Source organism: Euprymna scolopes, chromosome 24 (assembly GCF_053919585.1).
Source record: "Euprymna scolopes isolate OS-2025 chromosome 24, ASM5391958v1, whole genome shotgun sequence".
NCBI lineage: Eukaryota > Metazoa > Mollusca > Cephalopoda > Sepiida > Sepiolidae > Euprymna > Euprymna scolopes.
The window spans coordinates 91,146,763-91,172,437 of record NC_136505.1 but is presented as its reverse complement, the minus strand read 5'-3'; the positions used below and the strand labels follow the sequence as shown (position 1 = coordinate 91,172,437).

Here is a 25,675-nt window from a genome sequence, read left to right as displayed (position 1 = left end):
TGTCTATTTGATTTGTAGCAGACGAATCGGCAGAATGCATGCTGCCTTGTGCATTAGGGAGAGTGGGGTTTGCTATAGTACTTCCTTGTGGGAACATGTGTTTCAATGCCTGCTTTGCGCCACTTATCTTATTGGCACGCTGTTCAGCAGGAAGAGAAAAGATATTCTTCCATGGAGTATCACTGATGTGTTCTCTGATGGCTTCAAACATAACATTGAATCTTCACAGCAAGTAAAAAAAAAAACGGCAGCCATCTTGAATGACAGCAATGGAAGCTTCATAGGCTGTGATAAAATTTATTTATCTCGTTCTCCTGACAAAAAGATGACACAAGGGTTGGAAAATGTAATTAAAACCCAATCTCCTCTCCTGTCCTCTCCCAAGGAGAAGCACTCTAGCCTGCAAAAAAATATCAGACTATCCCCGTCAGCATTCCCTGGGAGAGATGCCTTATTAGCAATAAACTAATCCCTTCTCAAAGAGTGATGGTAAACCGCCTAGAACTGCACAGGACTAGCAGCATATCGTATCTGAACAGGAAAGGCCGTTTAGGGAATGGCTTAGACTCTGTTGACTTTGGTGCCGAGGAGAAAAATAAAATAAAAATTCTAAAAGTAAAAACACTTAAAAAAGTTCTAAAACTGGAAAGCTGTGTTGGTTGATGAAAGATCAAATTTTCTTGCATTTGGTAACAGTTATTTGTTGTAAATTTTCACTCCTTTTTTGTTAATTATAAATGTACCCTTACCAAAATCTATGGCATAATCATGTTGGCATGGCAGTTTTCATCAAATCACCAAAGTTAAGCAACATTGAGCCTGGTTAGTACCAGATAGGTGACCATTTGGGAAAAGCAGGTGCTGTATGTAGGAAGACGTCAACATCTCGCCCACAAGAACTGCAAAAACCTACCATTGTCATTTCCCTGATGAAAATATATTATGACTGAGGACCGCTTGTAAATTTGATATTCGTATGAAACTTTCTCCCTTGGAGGAAGCTATAGTCCTCACCACCTAGGATTAGTGCCACTTTGAGTCAGGTATTGCTTGAATCTCTCCTTTTTAGTTTCTTACTGTAGAAATTAGTGATTAGTTATATTGACTATAAAGACTTGGGAAACCATCCTCTCGGGTATGCGCAGTTGTGAAACAGTTGACAAATGATAAAAATCTGATGACCCTCAAGTACCAATTTTTCAATTTTGACCCCTTAACACTCCTTTTTGTGTGGGTGAAAACTGACTAAAATGTTTTCCACATGTCTGAATACCCTATATACCAAATTTCAAGTCTGTAGATCAAACATTTGTTGAGTATATAGGTTGAAAGTTTTTCTCGTTTGCGCGCACGCACACACTTTTATATATAGATATTTTCGAATTTAACCAGTAATAGATTGTAAGAAATTTTTATCCTCTAAGAGCTTATTTTTGAAAATGCATGCGTTAAGGGTTAAAACTTTTTCTTTATTTTAATTCCTTGTTTGAATGTTTGGTTAATAAATATGGTAGTAATTAAATTTTTATTTTCGTCATGAATTTTTCTTTTTTTATTGCTCTATCTAGTATATTGAACTTTCTATTATCTCAATACAAAGAGAAATATTATCTTTGTAATCATATAAAATGATAATTATAAAATTTTCGATTCTGGCTTGAGGTAGTTGCTTGTCTAGCCGCACTGATGAGCTGTGAAACAGCAAAACAGTACTGTATGTGGATGACTATAATGCTTGCTATCTTAGGTTGAGCATTTGGGAAGTGATATACAAATTACCATTAGTGTATGAAGCGATGCTCTTTGTATAAAACAAATTGAGCTTAGGTACTTTGGACAATGTCAAAACCTTGTTAATTCACTGTCCGCATAGCAGCAGTCCTATAGCGCAACGATTAGAAGCTTCGACTGTCGTTTAGGCGATTGGGGTTCGATCCTGGCTTGAGGTAGTTGCTTGTCTAACCGCACTGATGATCTGTGAAACAGCAAAACAGTATTGTATGTGGATGACATATATATATTTAATATATAAGCATAATAGACATATATATATATATATATATATATATATATATATATATATATATTCCGCTAATTTTTAATATTGTTATTCTTAGTAAGGTTTGAAACTTTAACCTCCATAAGACTGCTACTGAGAACTTTTACCCAAGTATGTCTGATGGAACAGGAATAATATATCTTCATTAATTAACTAAATGTTTCGGTGTGAAATTCAGTAGAGTTTTCAAGTTAAACAAAGATTCACAAGTTTTAGGAAATGCATTTTTAATTGGTCAGATGTGATACGTAGTAGAAATAAGATGAGAATATTTAATTTCTGAATTTTTGAGATGAGCATTGATTATTTGGATTCATCGGACTACTGTTCTCATTTTGAATGTCATTTCGTTTTGGTCGGAGGTTACATTGACCGAAATGATGTGAAAATGACACTCAAGATGAGAATAGTAGTCAAAATAATACAAATTATAAATATTTATTAAAAAAAAAAAAAAAATTATAAAAAAAAAATCAAATTATTCAGTGTTAAAGATTTATCACCTGCCTTGCATTGAGAGCATGATTCTTCCATCTCAACTTGTTCCGGCACTTTGTCTGCATGGGTGATCACTGTATACTTAAGTAGCTGTTTTATGGAGAAATCTTCATTTGTAAACATTGCCCAAATTAAAGGATTGTCTGGAGAAAAAAATATGAAGAACGCAGTTTTAATTGTACAAGGTTGACAAAACCAGTTAAATTTAAAAAAAAAAAAAAATTAGTATTTGTATTCATTATCTATCTACAGATATATATATATATATATATATATATATCACTTCTTTTTGAGTCTCTTTTTCTCTCTCTCTTCTGTCCTCCATCTATGGCTTCAATACTATTACTTCATTAAACTGCTGCCGATCCTTACATCTCGGCACAATTCTTTAAGTGCTCAATGCAAAGTCTTTTTGACCCATGCTTACTCCATTGTCTTGCATGAGAGTGAGACACAGTCTCCAAATTCTTCTGATTTGCAACAACTTCTGCATAATGACCATGCCATGTATGTGTGACAGCAGATTAGAAGAATCTCTTCAGTCGTGCTCTATCAGAAGTTTGGGATTTTGGATACTTTATGTGCTTGGCGTCTCCGGTGGTTTGACCACGTATAACGTGCCACCTCTTCCATCAACTCTATAAAATGCATGGATACCTCAGCCATGAAGGCGTGTGCAAGACCGGCGTTAGTGCTTACAAAGTGATTTAGTTATTTTCAAAATGACTAGGCTCAGTCAACCGTTTGGATCAGAACACATGAAGAGTAGGCATAAGATGTCACTTGGTATTGTTCGTCTTGCAGCATACTCTATATGAAAAACGTATGATACTATACACGATGCTTCAAACAAATTACATTAAAATCATAAAAGTGAGATTGTGTGTGTGTGTGTGTGTGTGTGTGTGTGTGTGTGTGTGTGTGTGTGTGTGTGTGTGTGTGTGTGTGTGTGTGTGTGTGTGAGAGAGAGAGGAGATTTTGGTATGTAGTGTATTCAGACATGTGGAAAACTTTTTAATCGCGTTTTCATCTGGAAAAAAGGGTTGCTAAGGAGTCAAATTTGATGAATTGGAACTTGGGGAGGTCATTGGATTTTTATCTGTTTGTCAACTGTTTCACAAGGTTTGAAAACAAGTTTTAAAGATCGTTGCAAGCTAGTCTAATGGTTATCGTACTTGATTCAGTCTTTAGGTTTTCGTTTTGATCCCAGCTCTAGTATTTTTTTTTTTTTTTTTTAGTTACAAGAAGTCAACTGTTTACAAAAAACATAATGCTTGCATGCACATGTCCCAGTTTCTTTTTTTAAAAGGATTTAACGTTACACTTTATATCAGGCAACGCTGGGTACATTTTCTAGTATATATATATATATAATGTACTAGCAGGACTCTTTAACCGGCGCTGCCCGGTGGAAGCATGTCCCCCCCCCCCCTCCTCACTTGTAGAAAAATTAAAATACCGTTGTTGTTGTTGTTGTTGTTGCCCAACCTCCTCATATTAAAACGGCTTTGGTGATAATGTGTGTATGCAACTTTAAAGGATGCAGTACCTAAATTTCTAAGTATGAGTGGTTAATATTTTTGGTCCCCCGACAAAAGGAGGGTGGACTTGTAAATTCACCCCTGTCCGTTCATCTGTCCACACTTTTCTCAATAACTACGCCTTCAAATTTTAAAAAATTTTGCACAAACATTAAACATGATATGAATTAAAAAAAAAAAAAAAGTTAGAGAACGGATTTTCCGGGAAAACTCTGGGTGCCTCCCTTAGAGGTGACTTTCGGGTTAAAATGACTAAAATTGACACTTTTGTATTTATTAAAAAAATATAATTGATTTGGATTTTTATAAAACTTTCTGAAAAGTTGTAACTGATTTCTATATAATTTTGTTTGTCTATATTTTGCAATAACTCTTTGGTGTGTCCCAGGGGCTCTTTTAGGGCTAATAAAAACACTCTATTTTTGGGACTATTTTATCATATTTGTCTCAAATTTTCTGTGTATGTCTATTTAACAGTTTTGCATGGTGCTGAATTCAAATTGGAATATGTTAAGGCCTTGGAGACTTTTGGGTCTAAATGGGGGGGCAAATGCTGAACTTAGTCATTTTTTATGCCTCATTCACTATTTACTCACGGGGGACTGTGCATGCTTCATTTGTTTGTATTTGGTTTAAGATTTATAAAATGATTGCTTAGTGTAGAGAGAGCCGCCATATGTTTAAAAGTCTTACATGTTCATTTTCGTAATAAGATAGGTATTCCAGAATAATTGATTTGTCAGCTCTCAGTCAATGAGAATTGCCAGAATTTTAGAAGGGAGAAATTATTTTGAATTGGGAAATGGAAAGATAATGGTATGTATATGAGTGTATGATACAGTTACAAAGGGTGGCAGGACAATATAGTTATGTGTATATTTCTTCCCCAGTGATGACTGCGGGCAGTAAGAAGAGAAATAGAAACTACTTCATCTGAAGATGGTGCAATTTTATCAGGAATAGATGTATCTAAAATGGCATTCTAACGTTACATAAGATAGTGGCTAATAATATAGACATAATAAATTTGTATGTGGCATATGTTGTTGCAAACCCATGGTATTTGGTCCGGAGGACTTTCTGCAATCAAAATATTATATAGGAGATATATATCTATACTCATATAATTTTTTTGTTGTTGTGTGTATTGATAATTCATATTAAAAACCTTTTTTCTATTTATTAAAAAAGAAAATACAACTTTGTTATATGAGTCATGGTATTGCATTCATCTGCAAAAGATCAAGCTAATTTGCATATTCTTTTAAACAATCATTTTACTAATTCCCTATTAATTTTTTCGGTTTTCTCATGGGATGATCATCTTTCGTCAACTATTACATATAATTATATTCATGCAGATATTCTACATGATTTATGCTTGCGTAATATTTGTGTAAAAAAGATTATAGAAAACACAAATCTTTTTCTATATATATTTATGTATGGGTGTGTGTATGTATATATATATATATTTATGTATGGGTGTGTGTATGTATATATATATATATTTATGTATGGGTGTGTGTGTATATATATATATATGTATGGGTGTATGTATATATATATGTATGGGTGTATGTATATATATATATATTTTTATGTATGGGTGTATATATAATATATATAATGTTTAAAAAATTTTACCTACTAAACTCTTGTCAGTTTTTGGTCAACAGATATGAAACTTAATATATAGGGTATTCGAACCCATGTGAAACTTTATATTTAGGGATTAGCTGGAAAAATCGGTGCAAAAGTGAAAAAAAAAAAATGGAATTTGGCAGGTGATGGTGAAACAATGCCATTTCGAATATGCATGCGTAACGTAATAGCTATTGGCTCATGTTTTAATGTTTAGTCTTGCAGCGAACAGGTCTTCATAACTCTGGCATTAACATCAAAGGAAAAAGTAAATCGTAAGCTAAATATTTTAGTTTGATGGTGTGTACGAGTTATTATTTTTAAAAATTTTTACATTATTGCTATATATTGGCTCCAATATAACATAATAAATACAAAATCTGCATTAATCAAAACATCATATTTAAGCATATTTTGCGACCAGGCAATGTCAGGCAGGTGTATGTGTGTGTGTGTATATATATGTAATCACACACACACTAGTGTGTGTATGTATATATATTGTGTGTGTGAAATTTTAATGAAGTTATTTTAATCGTGCAATTCACTCTTGAATTACAGATTCTTTTTTACCCATCAAGGATATTTCATTAGTTGATTTTAATTTGTCATTCCACTGAAAAAAGCCTTTTATATTTTGCTGAACAGGTTTTTTTTTTAAGTATATTCAGATTCATACTAACAAGTGATGCATTTTCAATGCTAATCTTCTGATGAAAAGATTATCTTTGAAAATCTGTAGGTTAAGGATTTTTCATTCTTATAACTCATTGTTTGAATTTCTCTTTTTTTGATGGATTAAGAAATATTGTAATTTGATCGATTTCATCTAATATTTTTCCTGTATGTAATAAAGCCAGCCTCTCCTCCGTATCTTTGTGAGTAATATTTTTACAAAAGATAAATAATTAAACATACAGTAAAAACCCGAGGATATGGTATATTCAGGTTACGATGTGGAATACAATGGGTTTTCGTTCCTGGTTACGGTATTTACCCCGCTTTACGGTGTTATTTATAATGTTATTTGATTACTGTATTGTATTTTCTGACTAACTTTTAATGCCGTATTCCAGGGTTCTACTGTACCGATATTTTTCCATTTGTATTTCTTTTTTGAAGTTTTCCAATAATGACTGTTACTTATAATTTTTACTCATAAATTTTAATGTTTATTTGCTTTTATTTATTACAACTATTTAATTTTATATAAAAAAAAAAAAATTATACAATGATCACTTTCATTTAATTTATTTCGAAATTCTAATTATTTTAAAAAAAATTATTTTAGAAAACCTTAAACTTTATTTTAATTCAATAAATGTTCGGATAATTCATTCTTATTTTATTGTGCTAATTTAGTGCATTTGGTTTGCTTTTATCAAAACGTTACATTTTCAGAGAAAGTCTTAGAACTTCTTGCATTGTTTTCCCCTATTCCGAGTGGAAATCGTTAAAGATAAAAAAAAAAAAAAAAATTCTCAAAAATTAAAATAGATAAGTACCCATATTTTTTTTATTATTATTACTTTCTAACAGTGCAAACCAAACAGATTAAAATACCAAAACCAAATGATGGTGATATGGACTATGCCAATTTTCTGTTTTCTAGTTAGTTTTATTTCCTTTGACTGTTAATAAACAGAGAGGGAGAGAGACGAAAGGGAGAGAGTAATTGAACAGTATAAAATAAAAGTAGGGTGGAAGTGTGTGGTCAGACAACATAGACTGGGAGAGGGTGAGAGTGATAGATAGAAATTTTTTAAGATATTAGTGACTTAGTAAATTACAGATTATGGTTAATTAGAACAATTAAAATGTCAAACATAATTCAATGTCAACACCAAGAAATACTTTGATATGTATTTTGTATGATTAAAATGTTTAAAAAAATTAAAAAAAGCCTTAAGGAAGCCAACGTTGGTTAATTAAGTCTTAGAATAAACTCCAAAACTAATTAGCTGATGGTTATAAATTTTGGAACAAAATTAGTCGTTTTCTGCCCTCTTTCTCTCCTCTTAAGTTACAAATTAAATAATATTACTTCTTGTGGTGATATCCCATATTGTCTAAAATGAACTATTCTAACATTCTGTTTTATAGTTTTATTATCTTTGTTAATAAAAAAGAGAGAGATGTAAAAGCATTTTCTTTTTTTTTTTTAACTATCCCGTTTCATAGTTTTTCCCAAATTATTTTAAAATGGAAACAAATTTTGAAAGTTTAATTTAATTATTATCGTATTGTTTGGTAATCAAATTATTAATTGAACCACGTTTTTATAAGACTACTAGACTACCCGTGACTCGCTGGGTCACTATATATTATAGTTAGCTATGGAATAGTGAGTATACAGAAGTAATGTATAAACGTGATACTGTTACTTATTTGTGTGTTAGTAAATTGTGAATTATGGTCAATCAGAACAATTAAAATGGATTTGTTTTCAGGCATAACTCAGTATCAAAAGTCAGAAAAAACTTTAACATTTATTTTATATAATTAAAATGTATCAGAAAAAAAGAAATCTTAGGGAAACAAACGTTGATGAATTAAGTTTTAGTATAATAATAGATATACTTGCATGGTGCAAACTCCAAAACTAATGAGCTGATGATTATGAATTTTCGAACAAAATTAGTCATTTTCTGCTTTTTCTCTCTTCTCCAGCTTTTTATTCCCCTATAATGTGATACACAATTGAGTACAAGTGATAAAAATGGTTTTATCTTATTTTTGTTAAATGTTAGTAAATGAGGACCCATTTTGAGTTAAAATCTACTATTACCGCTTTTAATCTTAAAAATATGCTTGAAATAATCGCTAACTTCCCTTGGTATGAAGCCGCCATTTTTTTTTTCTTTTTTTAAGCGATTATTACACCTTTCAGGCATGTTGGTATTACACGCGTAATACTAAATAGATTTTAACTTGAAATACATCCGCATTTACAAAAATTTAACGAAAACAAGATAAAACAATATTTTTTGCATTGTGGTTAGGCCACTAAACTGCAGTTTTACCTTTTGATCGATATAATAATCAAATTAAAAAAAAAAAAAGTTCTTGTTCCGAATTTCCCCCCCATATTGAAAAAAAAAATTTTTTTTTTAAATCTGATATATGTACCCATGCCGAAATGAAAATATTGTTTTCCAAAAATCACATAAATTGATCATGTAGTTAGTTTTTAACAAAGGAATAACCGTTTTGTGTCGCCATCTTGAAAATAATCTCCACAAAGGAGGGAGATGACTTGACAATAATTTAAACTTATGAATTTCCATTAATCATTTAAAAAATGATTTTCTTTATAAAAATAAAACTACTTGATCAATTTGTGATTTTTTTTTAAAATATATTTATTTCGTCATCTCTCCGTACATCATGAAGATTTTTTTTTTTATATGGAGGAAATTCTGGATCCCCCCCCCCCCAAAAAAAAACCTAAACTAATTCAATAACAATTTTCTAGAAATTAGATTAATTTTCCCGCCAAAACTGATCTTTCTGCTAAAAACGACATTTTCACGTTGCTTTGCAAGATGTTATTATTGTCGATGTTTACAGCAGAAATCGTGTTTAGTGGCCGAGAAGACGATTCTGATCCCCCCCCCCCTCCCGGACAGAAATGTGGTGGGTGAGGAGGGCATGGAAGCTGGGGACCTGTTGATATGGAAACACATATTCTGCCATATTTCTCTCTTTTTTTTACCACCTTCTCTCTCTCTCTCTCTCTCTCTCTCTCTCTCTCTCTCTCTATCCCGTTGGGTCTATTTGAGGATCGTCTCAATATTGTGATTCAATAATAAAAATAAGCAGTGGTCAGTTTTATCAGCATATAGAGTATTGCACTCAGACCCGAGATCCAGTGTCTAAATCAGGGTTTCCAACCGGGATACAGCAGAAACCTGTGTTTCCTTAAAAGCTTGTCAAGAGTTCTCTCAAGAGATACTGATAAATAGATTATTATGCCTTTGCAAATGCATTATTTTTTTCTTTTCTTTGTACATGTACTGAATTGTGAATAAATTGGAGAAAAATCCAGTTATGTGTGTGAACTAGTTGTCTCTGCTCTATCGTTATTTTAATGGATACTGCTAATGTGAACTTGAATCTATGCCCCCTCCTTGCAAAACCTTCACAGAAAACACTCGACTAGCTATAATTACTTTTAACAATTTCCCCCACTCTCTATCTGTGCCTAAATCTAAACACAGATTCCATGAACAAAGCTTCTTTCCTAAAACTGCCCACCTGTGGAAGTCTGTTCTGCTGGCCTGTTTTCCAACTGACTACAATATGGTCATCTCTTAGTCCAATGTAGATAAGATGCCTCCATTCAGTTCTAACCACAATTCCCTGAATCGGCACTGCATGATTCCAGGCAAAGAGAAGTGGTAGACTACTGGGAACCATGCTGGGATAAGCGGAGAGCACATACAGCACTTGGAATTCCCAAATGGTCACCAATTTTAGTACTGACCAGGCTCAACGTTGCTTAACTTTAATGATCTAACAGGAACTGGTGTGCCAATGTGAATTAGAGTTCAATGAAAACAAGTTTTTATTGAGCCAACCCCTAAATAATCAAATTAAACCCAGTTTCCACTAATGATTACAACGCTGTTATCTTGGTGACCACTGTACACTCATTAACTGCTATCCTCGAGTGACCTTTGGGTCTTGATAAGCGGCAACTCCTGTAAAAAAAAAATTTTTTTTTTTTTTTAACTACCTAATCCAATTTATATAAAAAAAAATATTGCTTGCATTATGAAGGAAAAATAAGATTATAAAATATTTTCTTGTGTAGGGGTTTCCTGGGACATCATAATGATTGGAAGGTAAGAAGGTTGGAAACACTGATTTAAACATCGCAATATAATATAGAAATATGAATGCACACAAATGAAGAATGACAAAATAATAAAGTTTATCAAGTATAATTGGTTCACTATTTTTTAAACTGGGTCAGTTTTTATTTATTTATTTTTCTTTAGTAAATTAGGATTATGGACCCAAATTCTAGTATTCTAATAAATATTAAATTGTTTTCACCGTAATTAAAGCAAAATAGTCTTGAACTATTAAAATAATTTCCAGGGCTAATGTTTAGCTATTCATTTTATTTTATTTTTTTTGTTGTTTATGTTTGAATTCATGTTTTGATTTGGTTGCTTGTTGAGTTAATCAAGAGTATGTAAGTTGAGGAGGCATCAAAGCACATTCAATTCAAGGGTGTGACCTTAGGACACGTCGATTTGAAACTTTTTTCAGAAAATCAATATGGCACTGGTGATGATAGTTGAAATTTGATGTGATAAGAAAAGATACCAAAAATTAGATTCCTATCTTGAACAGAAAATTGAGCATTTAATTTTAAAAATCGTGTAGAAAAATGCTGAGAAATCCTTCATTTTCATAGCATTTTACACAACACTGATTTGAAATTTCACTATTTTTATAAAAAATCCAATTAAAATTGATATATTTATATGAAATACATTTGAAAGAAAAATAAATGCATGAATTATAATTTTAATTATGAATCACAACTGGCAAAATATCTCAACTTTTACTGCATTAATTAAACAGAAATTATAAAAAAAAGCTAATTAGCAACTAAGTCTTTTAAATTTCACACTCTAAAAAGATATGTGGAGATGTATTAAACAATATTGTAATTCTGTAACTTGATACAAGTTACAGAACCATGTATTTTAATTTTTTATTAAACGCAATAATATAAACTGTTTTAATAGAACTAAATTGTTCTGTATAATTTCTTTTCACGAAAAATGAAGGTCTAATTTGCTGGCACGATGACTTTATAATAATGTATCTATGTCTTGCTTCCTGCCCATATACAACTTTTTTTTTAGAAAAATCAATCAAATTTGACCAGTGTTTGGCTGCAAATTTGATAGCAGTAATCTTTTTCAGTCTTTTTATTTTTGAGTTGTTCACTATTTCTGGAAAAAAACAAAAAAACAAAAAAAAAACAAACAATTATTTGAAAACACTTTTTTATATTTTTGTGATGAAATATGAATAAAACTGACTATTGTTTGGGTAAATTGAGAAAACTAATAAAATTTAATGGATAAATATTTATTTACCTAATGGGCAAAATCGTTTGAATGCATTCACATCCAATTCATCTGTTTATCATTGATATTATATTTTCCGGAAGTAGTGCAAAAGCACTATATTTGGAACTATTTAAAACAGTAATTTGGATTTCAGTTAACTGTTTTGTTCTCTGAATCATATTAAAATATACTGTTGGTTAAAAATATTATTGTCGGTTTTGATCTCGAACCAACTAACTGCATACACTTGGATGATAAATTTGACTAGAATGTTTAATTTATCATAGCGTTTGAGGATAGACACTTCTGGTCCATAAACACATTAACCTTGTGGCTTATGTTGGCCATCTTGCTTGATACAAGGGTCCAATTTTCTAAGCTGCATATCTTAGTTTAATTTCTCGAGAAATGCCAACAGCATACTCTCAAAAAAGTAGCCTCTGGTCTCCACACTTAAATTATTTGTTTCCTCTGCTGTCAGATAATCATGATCGGGAAGGACACTATTTTTTTTTTTATTTTTTTTTTAGAATTCTACTTGAGGTAAATATTGATAATTATTGATACAAAGTTTCCCCAAAGGACCAGTAAATGTTGTTAGGCTTTTTGTTGTTCCATCAATTAATTTAAAAATTGCTCTAAATGGCAGTTCTTCTAATGGAACCTGAAAATTGCAAGAAAATACCGATATATTATTTTATTTTTCACAAAAAAGGAACATAACTGCAGGTGAATCGATATAATTAATTTGACCTCCTTGTTAGCAGGACAAGTGCAAACAATGTGCTTTTTTAACAATTTTCTGTCTTGCACTTTACAAATTCATCACATCTCAAGTCAGGAAGTTTACAGCTACAAGAAAATTTATCAAACAATCTGTCTTGCACTTCCTTCATTTTTTTCACTTTGGTTGCTGCAAGAGATTTGCTGTCAATCTGTTTGGCCCTCTTATAGCAAAATATAGTGACATTCTGTCCTATATAACGTTCCCCCTAACAAGGGCAATTGTGGATTAACTACTTGCCAAATACTAATTGATTCCTTAGCAATTAACATAGAAATCCCACTATTTTTTTAAGTGGGGATAACTGTTTTCGAGGAAACTAAACTGGATGACTTGTCGTGAAGTTGAAGGTGCTGTTTCATCCAAACAACAAGGTGCACCAGTAAATTTTGTGAACCACGGGTTAAAATTGAACGTTGTGCTTTTATTGACATTTTAATCTGAAAAGTAAAATAAATAAATAGATTATAACTGAAGGAAACTGTTTTAGGCTATCTTCCAATTTCATATGTAAAAAAAATAAGTGCTAGTTATAAGAAATAATGAAAAACTTTGTAGAGTTACATTAGATGTATTGAAGAGAGAGGACCAAACCAGAGGCATAGTAGTGTTTAGTTTAGACATTTATAGCAGATTTTAGCTCCTCCTTCGATAACATGAATTTACTCATAAAGAGATTCATTCTTGCTATAGCTGTGCCATTTTAAATGTGCATCTATGTTACCATGCTATTTTTAATATTATTTTAAAGTTAAATTTAATTTTTATGAAATTGTTTATTAAATTTTTAGGTGAAAGTACAGAATAATTACAACACAACCTCATATCTTCCCCATGTTAAGAATGGTTTTCTAAATAATAAAGTTATTTTAGCACAATAACATAGATGCACAAATAAGGAAAACCTTTAAAGCAGTTTCCTTATTTACTCGTATTAATCTTTGTATGTTATCTGATTTTAAAACTATAATTTTATAAGAAAAATACTGCTTAAAAACAATTCCTCCCTGAAAATAAAAGAAATAAAAATTTGACACTAATTTTCTGCAAAGTACTTTTTTGATTAAGTAGAAAAACTTGAAGATTTACGTGGTTATGTTTTGTAAAGAATGTGTAGAATAAAATTGGACTTTTTTTTTTTTTAATATAAAACTGGAGCATTACCATATTTTAATAAAAATTTCAAATAGAATTTGATGTGAAATATTAGTTTGGTGCAAAAATAATGTTTTTGACATTCGTTTAAACATAAAAAAATGCCATTATTTTTGCACCAACCTAATCGAAAAACAAATTAAAAAAGATAAAACAAATGTTTAAATTCCCTGCAGACACTTGAAATATAATAATATATATCTTAAACAAATCTTTTTCGTTTTTCCTTTCGAAATAATTAAGCCTAAATCGTAATGTTTTCAAATGAAATAATAAACAAACGTTAATTTTCAATATCAATAACGAGCGTGTTTTGCAATGGTGAAATCTGAAATGTTCCCACCAAAAAAAAGTTCTTGAAATGAAAAAGCAAACTTTGGTTGCTATTATTTAAAAAACATAATTTTGCCTTTGCAGTTAATATTTATTTTATTAATTCATTATCCTCATTCATTTTATTTAAAAATGTAGCTTAAAACATATTGTAAATAATGATTCCATTTTCTTAACAGTACGAATTGTTTTGATGGCGGAACGTTCTTGACAATTCACCGAAAAACTTTTAATAGCTTCAACTTTTAAAGTCATTTCCTCAAGCAAAGATAACGATTTAAAAAAAAAATATTTCGTGTAGGTCTTTTCTATGTCAAACCCCAACTATCACCACCATTGCCTCACCGGGGTTCCAAAATCGACCTGCCCTAGTGCGACATTGAGGTGATGGAACAGGGGCTGGAGCTTGGCTGATAATGTGGGATCTATTAGATTTGAGATTGTTTTTGTTTTGTTTTTTTAATTTTATTTTATATTATTTATTTTTTTTTGAGTAAAAGACTAATGGCAGATGCTCCAGTCCAAATATGGCAACAATAGTTTATGCATGGACGAATTGTCTTTATTGGATGCTTCCTGGTTGAGTCATTACATATTGTTTACGTATCAGTTTTTTGTATTGCTCATGGAGCCAGGATTGATTTTTGTATTGTTTAAGATGAGAAACGTATTTAAATGCCTTTTTTTTTCTTCTTTTTTATTACTATGTGATACTAAATTTATTTTAATTCCAAAGCGTTCATCTTGTCATAATCTTGAAAAAAAAAATATCGGCTACCTACAATTTTTATTTGCATTTTTAAAAACTGGTTTAGAACAGCAATCTCCTCATTTACCATTAATTTTTAAATTACAAAAAATTTAAAAAGCCACAAAATGCATCTTCACATTAATTAGTTTCTTTTTCTCTTTTTTTCTTTTTTTTTTTTTTTTTTAAAATCAGTGAGCCACTGCTTTTTTAGGCTCAAAGGCCAATCAGGCTGACTTATATATATCCAACATTACCAGAGCGTCTTCTTGCATGTTATTTTTTTCTACATTTTTATTTAAAAAACGAGCAAGGTTTTAAAAGTTAAATTATTACAAAAGAGAAATGTAGTTTGAAGTAAAGCCTCCTTTTATTTATTTATTTAGCTGAAAAAGTTGAAGATATGCAAAGATGGGAGAAGTACCAGTAAAACGAACAGGCTTTTCTACTCCAGAATTTATTTTTCTACATATGCACCACCATTCACAATACACTTTTGTCAACGATAAACAATGGCCATACATATATTAGCAAGGAGACTTGATGTTGCCCGGAATTGAATGATGATCAATGAATATTTCACGCTCCCGTATTTTGTCATCAAAATCTGTGAAATCGCCAATTTGTCAATCAAATCGATTTATTGCATGCTCTAGTTGAAGATCCACCGCAGTGCATCGGGAGAAAGCTTCACCTGGTTCTCACAGCGACTTGGTCCACAATACATTGTAGTCTGCATTGCACTGTAGAGAACCTGTTATTGATTTTATAAAATTATTTTTCATATATAATGGCTTGAAGTTTAAAAAAAAAATTTCAGGCTAAAGATTTTAGTCATACAAATTCTTGGTAAGATAACACAACTTATATATATGACAGCTGTTCCCTAAGTAATTCCTCCTATTTATTTCGCCTAAATGAATCATAGGGGATTGCAAACTGCATTGTTATGATGATTAAACTTATGCATTCATAATATGAAAGTTTCATGTCTCTGTTGCAGATCTTGATGGTGTGAAACTCTAAGAAAGCGACACTTGCTATGTACAGGCATCAAAAGCAGAAATGCATCACTGAACTACTGGCCGAAGTGCATTGAGAATGGTTGTGACTATGTAGAAAAATAAATTCTGGAGCATAAAAGGTTACATATTTTAATGGTACTACTATTGTTTTCGTAATTCTTCAACTTTTTGAGTTAAGAAAAAAGAACACTAGAAGGCTTAACTTTTGGAATGATCCTCGTATGACAAAGTATGCTCATATATAATCATTGTTCACTGCTGGGAAAAGTGCATTGAGAATGGTGGCAACTATGTAGAAAAATAAATTCTGGAGCACTTCCACTTCTGTCTTCATAGCTTTTCAAACTTTTTAGTTCATAAAAATGGGTGTATATGTTTGAGACAGTAAGGATAATTGTTTCTTCTCAGAATAGAAATATTATCAATTTGAAAAATGAGGTGACTTCCCATTGCGAACGCATGAAAAAATTCAAATATAACCAGAGATAAATAACATAGTGATCTATACACCCCGTAAACTGCAATATGCACCAATTATTGATAATGCCCTAATATTCGGGACCTTAGAAATTTCTTGACTTCTAACCAAATCATCTTGATATTAACCACTGCTTTAAAATCATTTAATTTCATAGATATGCCACACACTCAAAACCTTAAATTGTTTTAATGCATGCTAACTTAGACGTTGGTTTTCACAATCACTCCACTTCTCCCATCCCTCCCCTCACTCTTTAGACTTGTAAAAGATTCCGGTATTTTCCCCTATTTTGCAACCCAGATATATAAACCTATACGTAACATTCTTAACCCCATTATTTTTGCTTATATCAGCCCTTTCTTTAATTTGTATAATTTATATTTTATATGATAGATGAACAATTTGGATGGATGAACATAATCTATATATCCCTTCCTGTTAGCAACTAAAATAGCCACTAAACTAAGGCATCTCCTAACCGGTACTCTAAATCCACCCCGTCTCAACCTGAGTTCCTATCCTAAAATTTCACATTAAACTTTTGCTAGAAAATTGGCAGATATTTGCACAATTTAATCCCCATAACTCTGACCTTAATTTATTTCGATTTGTTAACTTAATTTAGATTCTTCTTATTGTTTTATCTTCTGCAGCAATTACAATCCATCGACTGAAGTATTTTAAACTCCTCCGAAATCCTTAACATATATATACAATCATAACTATTTCCCTGATATTTTAGCTGGATTTTTCTATTCTATTCTGTAGAATGGGGTGATGTTATTCCATCCTAGATTTCGCCATTGAAAGTAAATTATAATTCTGTTCGATGGAGCGTCCAGAGTAACAGGCAATAATTGTTTTGGAATGAAGAATTTTAAATTTATTTTGTGTCGTTTTTTTGTGTTGCAAGATCCGTAGAAGGATATTCTCTTTTATAAGGTAAAATCCAATTGTCAAAAATGGATATTCTAATTTGCTAAAATATCATGATGAAATCAAGAAAATAGGAAGTTAAAACGGGTTAAATCCGTTATTTTAAGATTGGATTTAAAATAAAGAAAAAAAAAATAGAGATTAAAAAAAAACAAAAAACACTTGGGCACATTTTTTTCCAAGTATCTAATTTAATGAAGAGAAAAAAATGAAGGGAAAAATAAAAAAAATCTTATTTATATTCTGAGCAAATGTTTAATTGAAAGGGAAGGGAGAAATTAAAAATAAAATCTTATTTATATTCTGAGCAAATGTTTAATTGAAAGGGAAGGGAGAAATGAAAAATAAAGAAATCTTCTGAGCAAATGTTTAATTGAAAGGGAAGGGAGAAAGGAAAAATAAAAAAAATCTTATATTCTGAGCAAATGTTTAATTCAAAGGGAAGGGAGAAATGAAAAATAAAATCTTATTTATATTCTGAGCAAATGTTTAATTGAAAGGGAAGGGAGAAATTAAAAATAAAGAAATCTTCTGAGCAAATGTTTAATTGAAAGGGAAGGGAGAAAGGAAAAATAAAAAAGATCTTATATTCTGAGCAAATGTTTAATTGAAAGGGAAGGGAGAAATTAAAAATAAAGAAATCTTCTGAGCAAATGTTTAATTGAAAGGGAAGGGAGAAAGGAAAAATAAAAAAGATCTTATATTCTGAGAAAATGTTTAATTGAAAGGGAAGGGAGAAATTAAAAATAAAGAAATCTTCTGAGCAAATGTTTAATTGAAAGGGAAGGGAGAAAGGAAAAATAAAAAAGATCTTATATTCTGAGCAAATGTTTAATTGAAAGGGAAGGGAGAAATTAAAAATAAAGAAATCTTCTGAGCAAATGTTTAATTGAAAGGGAAGGGAGAAATGAAAAATAAAAAAAATCTTATATTCTGAGCAAATGTTTAATTGAAAGGGAAGGGAGAAATTAAAAATAAAATCTTATTTATATTCTGAGCAAATGTTTAATTGAAAGGGAAGGGAGAAATGAAAAATAAAGAAATCTTCTGAGCAAATGTTTAATTGAAAGGGAAGGGAGAAAGGAAAAATAAAAAAAATCTTATATTCTGAGCAAATGTTTAATTGAAAGGGAAGGGAGAAATGAAAAATAAAGAAATCTTCTGAGCAAATGTTTAATTGAAAGGGAAGGGAGAAAGGAAAAATAAAAAAGATCTTATATTCTGAGCAAATGTTTAATTGAAAGGGAAGGGAGAAATGAAAAATAAAGAAATCTTCTGAGCAAATGTTTAATTGAAAGGGAAGGGAGAAAGGAAAAATAAAAAAAATCTTATATTCTGAGCAAATGTTTAATTGAAAGGGAAGGGAGAAAGGAAAAATAAAAAAATCTTATTTATATTCTGAGCAAATGTTTAATTGGAAGGGAAGGGAGAAATTAAAAATAAAGAAATCTTCTGAGCAAATGTTTAATTGAAAGGGAAGGGAGAAAGGAAAAATAAAAAAAATCTTATATTCTGAGCAAATGTTTAATTGAAAGGGAAGGGAGAAATGAAAAATAAAAAAATCTTAATTATATTCTAAGCAAATGTTTAATTGAAATGGGAGGAAGAAATGAAAAATAAAAAAATCTTCATAGCAAATGTTTAATTGAAAGGGACGGGAGAAATGAAAAATAAAAAAATCTTCTTAGCAAATGTTTAATTGAAAGGGACGGGAGAAATGAAAAATAAAAAAAATCTTATTTATATTCTGAGCAAATGTTTAATTGAAAGCGAAGGAAGAAATGAAAAATAAAAAATTTTATATTCTGAGCAAATGTTCAATTGAAAGGGAAGGGAGAAAGAAAAAAGGTCAAAACAAAAACGAATTATTGTCTGTTACTCTGGATGCTCCACCGAACAGAATTGGAATTTACATTCAATGGCGAAATCTTCTACCAATCTGGAACCCAATAACATCGTTTCATTGTATTCAAGGATTATTATTCTATTTGGATACCAAAATCTCATTTCTTTTGTTTCAACCCTTTTTTCTTTTTCTATGTCCCTTAAAAAGATTTAATCTTTAATATATTTTCTATGTATGTGCTGAATAGCAAAATTATATTTAATATTTTTCTGATGACTTTCCTCTGAGGAGATGAGCCTACATTGAAAATCCATGGATTAAGGGAATTGTATTCTTTGTTCAAATGATAAATTTTTGTTTTGAAAAATTATATTTTTTTTTTATGAAATTTAAATTAAATATGAATAATTATACAACTCTGTGGACCTTGCGCAAGGGATGACAGGTGAATTTCTATAGACGTGGCTCAGAGGTTAAGGAATCAGGGTGGAGAATTGTATATTTTGGTTTCAATTACAGCTGATGGTACCCAAGTCCAATAATTTTTTTTTAGTTTGGATCTCACTATTACATTATTAGGTTTAATATAATAATCGATAGAGAATTGTCTCTATAATAATAAATATGTAATCTAGATGAATTAAAATATTGTATTTAAACGTATCTTATGACCAGTCAATGCCAGGAAGCCTGCTAGTATATGTATTAGTGATGGGACGATTCCAATATTTTTCCCGATTCCGATACGATTACCGATTCTGTGTGAAATTCCCGATTACGATTACCGAATCTGATTCTTTATAAATCTTTAATTATTTAACTCTAAGATTGTTTTTTTCTCCGATTTTCATAAAAACACATGTTAAATATGCAGAGATTTTCCTAAACGTCAAAATACACTTGTGGAGGATGATTTATCAATTTTAGCTTTTAACTGGTAATTTAGAATCGATAAATATTTATTTTTTTCATCATTATTACCAGCAATGGAAGATTTTAATTGAAACAAAATCAAATAAAGACAATTAAAAGAATCGTTTTGGCATTGGAAAACGGGTACCAATTTTTCCGATTCCGATACCTGCAAATCTTCCGATTTTTTTTTTTTTGATTCCCGATTCAGTCTGATTAATCGTCCCAACACTAATATGTATATATGTGTGTTTACGTTTTTCTTAATGGGTTGTCAACTACTTTTAGAATTTTCTTATTCTTGTGGATAAGTGATTAAAAAGAAGACCTACTCCTCTCACTATCTGACATCTGCTTAAGTCACCCGAGTGGCTACTCGGAATTGCTGTATGACCTTATTCTGTATTTTCTTGGATTCAATTCTTTCCTGTTGGTTAGCAATTGATATTTCTCTTGCCTTTTGTCTTTTTTTTATTATTCTCTATCTTGTTTATTGTCTTTTTTTTTTTTTAATTCTTTATCTTTTTAATGCTTGCCTGTCTGTGAATCACTAGCAGTGGATTTTGAGATCTCCTTATTTCAGACAAACTACAGAAACTGAAGAGTTTTTTTTATTTTATTTTATTTTTTTTTACTGATGTAAGCCAATTGTTAGCAATAAGCAAATCAAAGATCTGAGGATTGTTACGGATGAAATGATCTCAGCCATGGAATCAATAACTGAAATGTTTTACTTTGATCCTTATAATTTAAAGACTCAGTAATTTTTTTTTTTTATAACAACTAGGAGAGATACTCACATGGCTCGGTGTTGATAGGTCATGAACTGTCATCTAAGCTTCAGCCTCTGTCCCATCGACGAAATGTTGCATCTCTCTGCTTGCTCTAACGAACTACAAGCACTTGTGCCCCCTTGACATAAATACCCCCAACTAACCCGACAAGCAGCTAAATCCCACCCCTACACAGTAGAGATCCCTAGGTGTAAGAAAGCCTTCTATTCTAATAGTTTCTTCCCCAGAACTGTTAGACTTTGGAACTCCCTTCAGGAATTCTGCTTTCCCAACTGTACTGACATGCAGAAGAATGTGAACAGACATCTTGCTACTCATCTCTCTTCATAATATCACTGCAACTTATGTCCCTGATAGTAGCCCCTACTTCAAAGTGGCACTGTGCCTTGTTTAGGGTGAAAATTGAATAAATTGAATAAAACTTCTATCTTCTGGTCTCCACTCCTTTTTTGCTCCCATTCCTCCTCTCTTTTTTTTTTTTTTTTTTTTTTTTTGCCTAGCCCATTCCTCTCTCTGGATACAACTTATTTTTTTTTTATAGATTTTGAGTTATGAGTTAGCATGAGGGAATTAACTCCTTCATTAAAAAATCTGTTACTTCCCTTTAATTCGTACATAATCTGGCTGCCCCCCCCCTTTCCTGATGGAATCTGCCGCAGTTTAGGATCAAAGAACAAATTTTTTCTAAATTTTAGATATTCTTTCGGGGAAAGAAAATACTAACTTTATGGGTATTTGTTTTGTAGTTTTTTACTTTTAGCCAGATGTAGAGACGTACATATTGACAATTTTCCTTTATATATTTGTGTCATTGTTTATCAAGGCCCAGGAGCCATTTGAGGATGAAGGTTAACGAGGTTGTCAGTTGGATGATAATTGTCATCTCTAGAAGATCAAAAACGTGTGGATTACTTAAGAGAAATTGATTATTCAAGGAAATGAGTTGGCAAGTATTTGTTTGTATTAGACTTGAAGACGACCATTTTGTAGTTGATTGCAAAGTAACTTCATATTTTGTTCCATATATGGGATATTCTAGGAAACAATTTTGTTCATTGAAGTTTCATTTGACTTTTCATAGAGAGACAGAGAGAAAAGAAAGTTTTTTGTTGTGGTTGTAGCAAGACAAGTAATAATTTATATCTAAATAAAGTCATAGTTCATGCCTATTTGTTGATTCAGAAACTCCATTTAATTTATGATGTTGGTAAGGCCAATTTTTAATGTGAGGAGTGAAGGGAGGGGGAAGGGAAAAAGGGGACCAGCTCCCGAGAGGTGGGAAATGGGAGCTGGTTAAAGGTCAGGTATGTGGGGTTGCCCCCACATCTGGTGTTTGCTTGCAGTATCTGTTGGAACAGATACTACACTTTGATCTTGTCGCCTGGGCCCCGGAGGGCTTTTTCTGACCCCAAAAAAGCATTTAAATCCATATTCCATTTAATATGTAATTTGCATGCTGGTATGTGTTGCACTGATGATAAATCAATCTTTGTTTCAGACTAGTCATTTATTTCATTTGTTATTGTTGTTCCATGTTATTTGCAATATAATAATTAGACTAGTAATCCTGCCACAAGAAGCTCCTTTACACATACAGAATACTAGCAGGCCACCCAGCGTAGCCCAGTTGTAAAATATGCTTAAATATGATGTTTTACTTTATCCAGATATTGTTTATTATTTTAGAACCAATTCTCTATTGATTATTATATTGTACCTAATATGTAGTCATGACTGCCCGGCATGAACCGGTCGTAAAATATGCCTATATATATATATATATATATATATATATATATATATATTTTTTTTTTTTTTTTTTTTTTTTTCAAAGAAATCAAAATATTTTATTTTCTTGCAAAAAAAACTCAAGGTAGAAAAAAAGATGAATACATAAGATGATCATATGTGATACAACTGTGTAGAATTTTAAAATTGGTGGTAATAGTGGCTAAATGGTTAACAACACGAACTGAGAATGTGGATATACTAAGTTCAAATCCAGTTCACTCCAAAACACTTTCATTAAACCCACACTTGATCTTTTGTCTAACTCTCTTGGAGAGAAGGCAAATAAAATAACTTTGAAAATGTGCAAATAAAATGAAATGACATTTGATCCTGGGCAATGCCGGCTCAGGACAGCTAGTTGTCAGTATGTTAATGATTATTTTCTAAATTATAGTATTTGCATTCCCTGGATTCAAATACGTTCAGCATTTGAATGAAGCGTAATGACTTTGAGACCCAGTTGATTATTACCATGTTCGCAGTGTTTTTATGCTGGGTTTCAGGGGAAGGTGGGTTTGCTGTGACCGACTTGTAAATTCTTCTCGGATCATGAATTCTTCAGGAAGCTAACATATTCTCCGGATTCCTTCCAGAATTCTAGAGCCACCATCTTTAGGCGATCATAATTGGTAATTCTAGACATTGCGTTCAAGTTTCAACATGACTTAATGGTTTTCAAGTTAACATAGAAATTAGGTGATTCGACATGAGATTAATAAAGATAATGTTGGTTTCTGTTGTCTTTAGATAGTGACAACATATACTCATCTTTTTGTCTCTTTGGAATTCATCATGGGTCTCGGTATTGACAACAAATGCAGAATTTGCCACACAGAAGTAGAACATGTGAGCCACTTGACATCCAGTAGTAATTTTTTTTTTTTTTTAAATTACTCGAGACAAAGCATGAAATCACTTGATGTAACGAGCTAACAAGAACAAAGGTGATTATTACAAAGACAGGAGATGCATATTGATCTTAGTCTTGAAAAGCTCAGGGCTGTACATAGGAGGAAAACAGTGAGCAGGAATAGAGTTCCACAACCATGCAGTTCTTGGAGAGAAGCTACTAGAATAAGCTATATTACAATGAGGTATTAAAGCAGTGAATTGATGGAGACCACTAGACCAACGAGTCAAACAAGCTGGAACAAAGGAAGCATGGAATAGATCTGACAAATTCTGAATCTATCTACTAGCAGTTCCGCCTGGTTTTGTTCGGGCTCTATGTACTGTTCATAACTTTATGTACATATGTATATATTAAAAAGTGTGAATATGTACAGTAATGCCTTTCTATATAACTTTGACTACAATTTTGACCCATTAACATTTAGTTTTGGGCTCAAATCAAATTAAAATGTTTGACCCATGTCCAAGTAACCTACATCTAAAGTTTCAAGTGTTTAGACCCAGAATTGGCGGAGGAATTTGGTAGATCCTGCAACAAGTCTGACTTCTTGACAGCCAAATTTTCGCCCAAAAACCGATTAAAAAGCTTGCCGCATGTCTAAATACCCTTTATGTAAAAATTCAAATGTTTACACCCAAAATTGGCTTAATAGTTTGCTAGAGATCGCAAAGGTAAACTCTTTTAAACTTTGACACCTTGGCAGCCAACTTTTTGGCCAAAAACCGATTAAAAAGCTTGTCCTATGTCTGAATACACTTTATGTAAAATTTCAAATGGCTGAGTAATTTTTTTAGAGACCACAGAGGTTAAATTTTTTAACTTTGACCCCAATTATGATCTCTTAACATTTAATTAAGTTATGACTACTTAACATTCATTGTATTGGATTCAAATCAAATTATAAAGTTAGATCCATGTCCAAGTAGCCTATATCTAAAATTTCAAGTGTTTAGACCCAAAATTGGTGGAGGAGTTTGGTAGAGTTTTCAAAGGTCAAATCGTTGAACTTTAACCCCTTAACAGAAAAATTTCTGGCTGAAACCCAATTAAAGATTTCCCCAAATCTCAATACCCCGTATGTCAAATTTCGAATCTGTAGACTGAAAATTGACAGTTATTTGGTGTACACACAGACAGACAGACAGACCCCCCCCACACAAACACACATGCACATTTTCACTTTTATAGATATATAGATATAGCTATAAAAGTGAAAATGTCTCTGTGTGTGTACACTTCCCTTCCGAACTACCGTCAATTTTCAGTCTACAGACATGAGATTTGGGAAAATCTTTTTAATCGGTTTTCAGCCAGAAATTTGGCTGCCAAGGAGTCAAAGTTTAGCAATTTGACCCATGAAAACTCTACTAAACGTTTCCTCAATTTTGAGTCTAAACACTTGAAATTTTAGATGTAGCTTCCTTGGACAGGGATCAAAATTGGGGTCAGTTAAAAAAAAAAAAAAAAAAAAATTTGACATCTGCAGTCCCTATCAAATTACTTAGCCAATTTTGGGTCTATATATTTGAAATTTTACATAAAGTGTATTCAGACATGCAGCAAGCTTTTTAATCAGTTTTGGGGGGAAAGCTTGGCTGCCAAGAGGTCAAAGTTGAAAGAGTTGATCTTTGCAGACTCTACCAAACTCCTTCACCCATTTTGGTTCTAAACACTTGAAATTTTAGATGTAAGTTACCTGGACATAAGTCAAACTTTTTAGTACATATATACATATGCACTTGAAGTTATGAACATACATAGGGCCCAAGCAAAGCCGGACTGAACTGCTAGTAAAACATATAATAGTATTTATAAAAACAGACAGACTAGCAACATCACATCTGTGAAAGAAGTTGCAGTGAAAAAGAAAGAATGGGGCCAATCAAAGAAGATACGTTTCTGCAATTTATCAAGAACCTTTAAATGGGATAGAGATACATCAGCCCAAATATGACAACAGTATTTCATATATGGTCTGATAGTAGATTTGTAGTGATAGAGAATAGCCTCAGGTGTGAGAAAGTGTAGAATGATAGAGAGAACTGATTTTACGAGACAGAGAAAAAACAATGGATCTATCATATGGACTCCAAGAAAGATTCGATGAGAAAGAAACAAAC

General features: G+C 31.6%; 2 protein-coding genes across 26 annotated transcripts in view; one reads left to right on the top strand and one right to left on the bottom strand.

Annotated features, from left to right (window-relative positions):
* The window catches only part of LOC145246840 (adenosylhomocysteinase-like 1), a 736,073-nt gene that overhangs the window by 173,952 nt on the left and 536,446 nt on the right, over positions 1-25,675 (top strand). The gene's annotated exons all lie outside the window — the stretch shown is intronic.
* Positions 1-25,675, bottom strand: part of LOC145246842 (uncharacterized) — a 323,121-nt gene that overhangs the window by 78,979 nt on the left and 218,467 nt on the right. For 6 of the 19 annotated variants that reach the window (XR_013863182.1, XR_013863187.1, XR_013863186.1 and 3 more), the window contains one exon: positions 2,563-2,700. The exons of 9 other annotated variants lie outside the window; for them this stretch is intronic. Coding sequence is in view for 3 of the 10 variants with exons in the window: in XM_080108689.1 (XP_079964815.1) it covers positions 2,563-2,680 (118 nt within the window). In the remaining 7 variants the exon portion in view is untranslated. The remainder of the gene's footprint in view (positions 1-2,562; positions 2,701-25,675) is intronic. 4 more of the 19 variants (XR_013863183.1, XR_013863188.1, XM_080108690.1 and 1 more) reach the window with 1 other exon arrangement.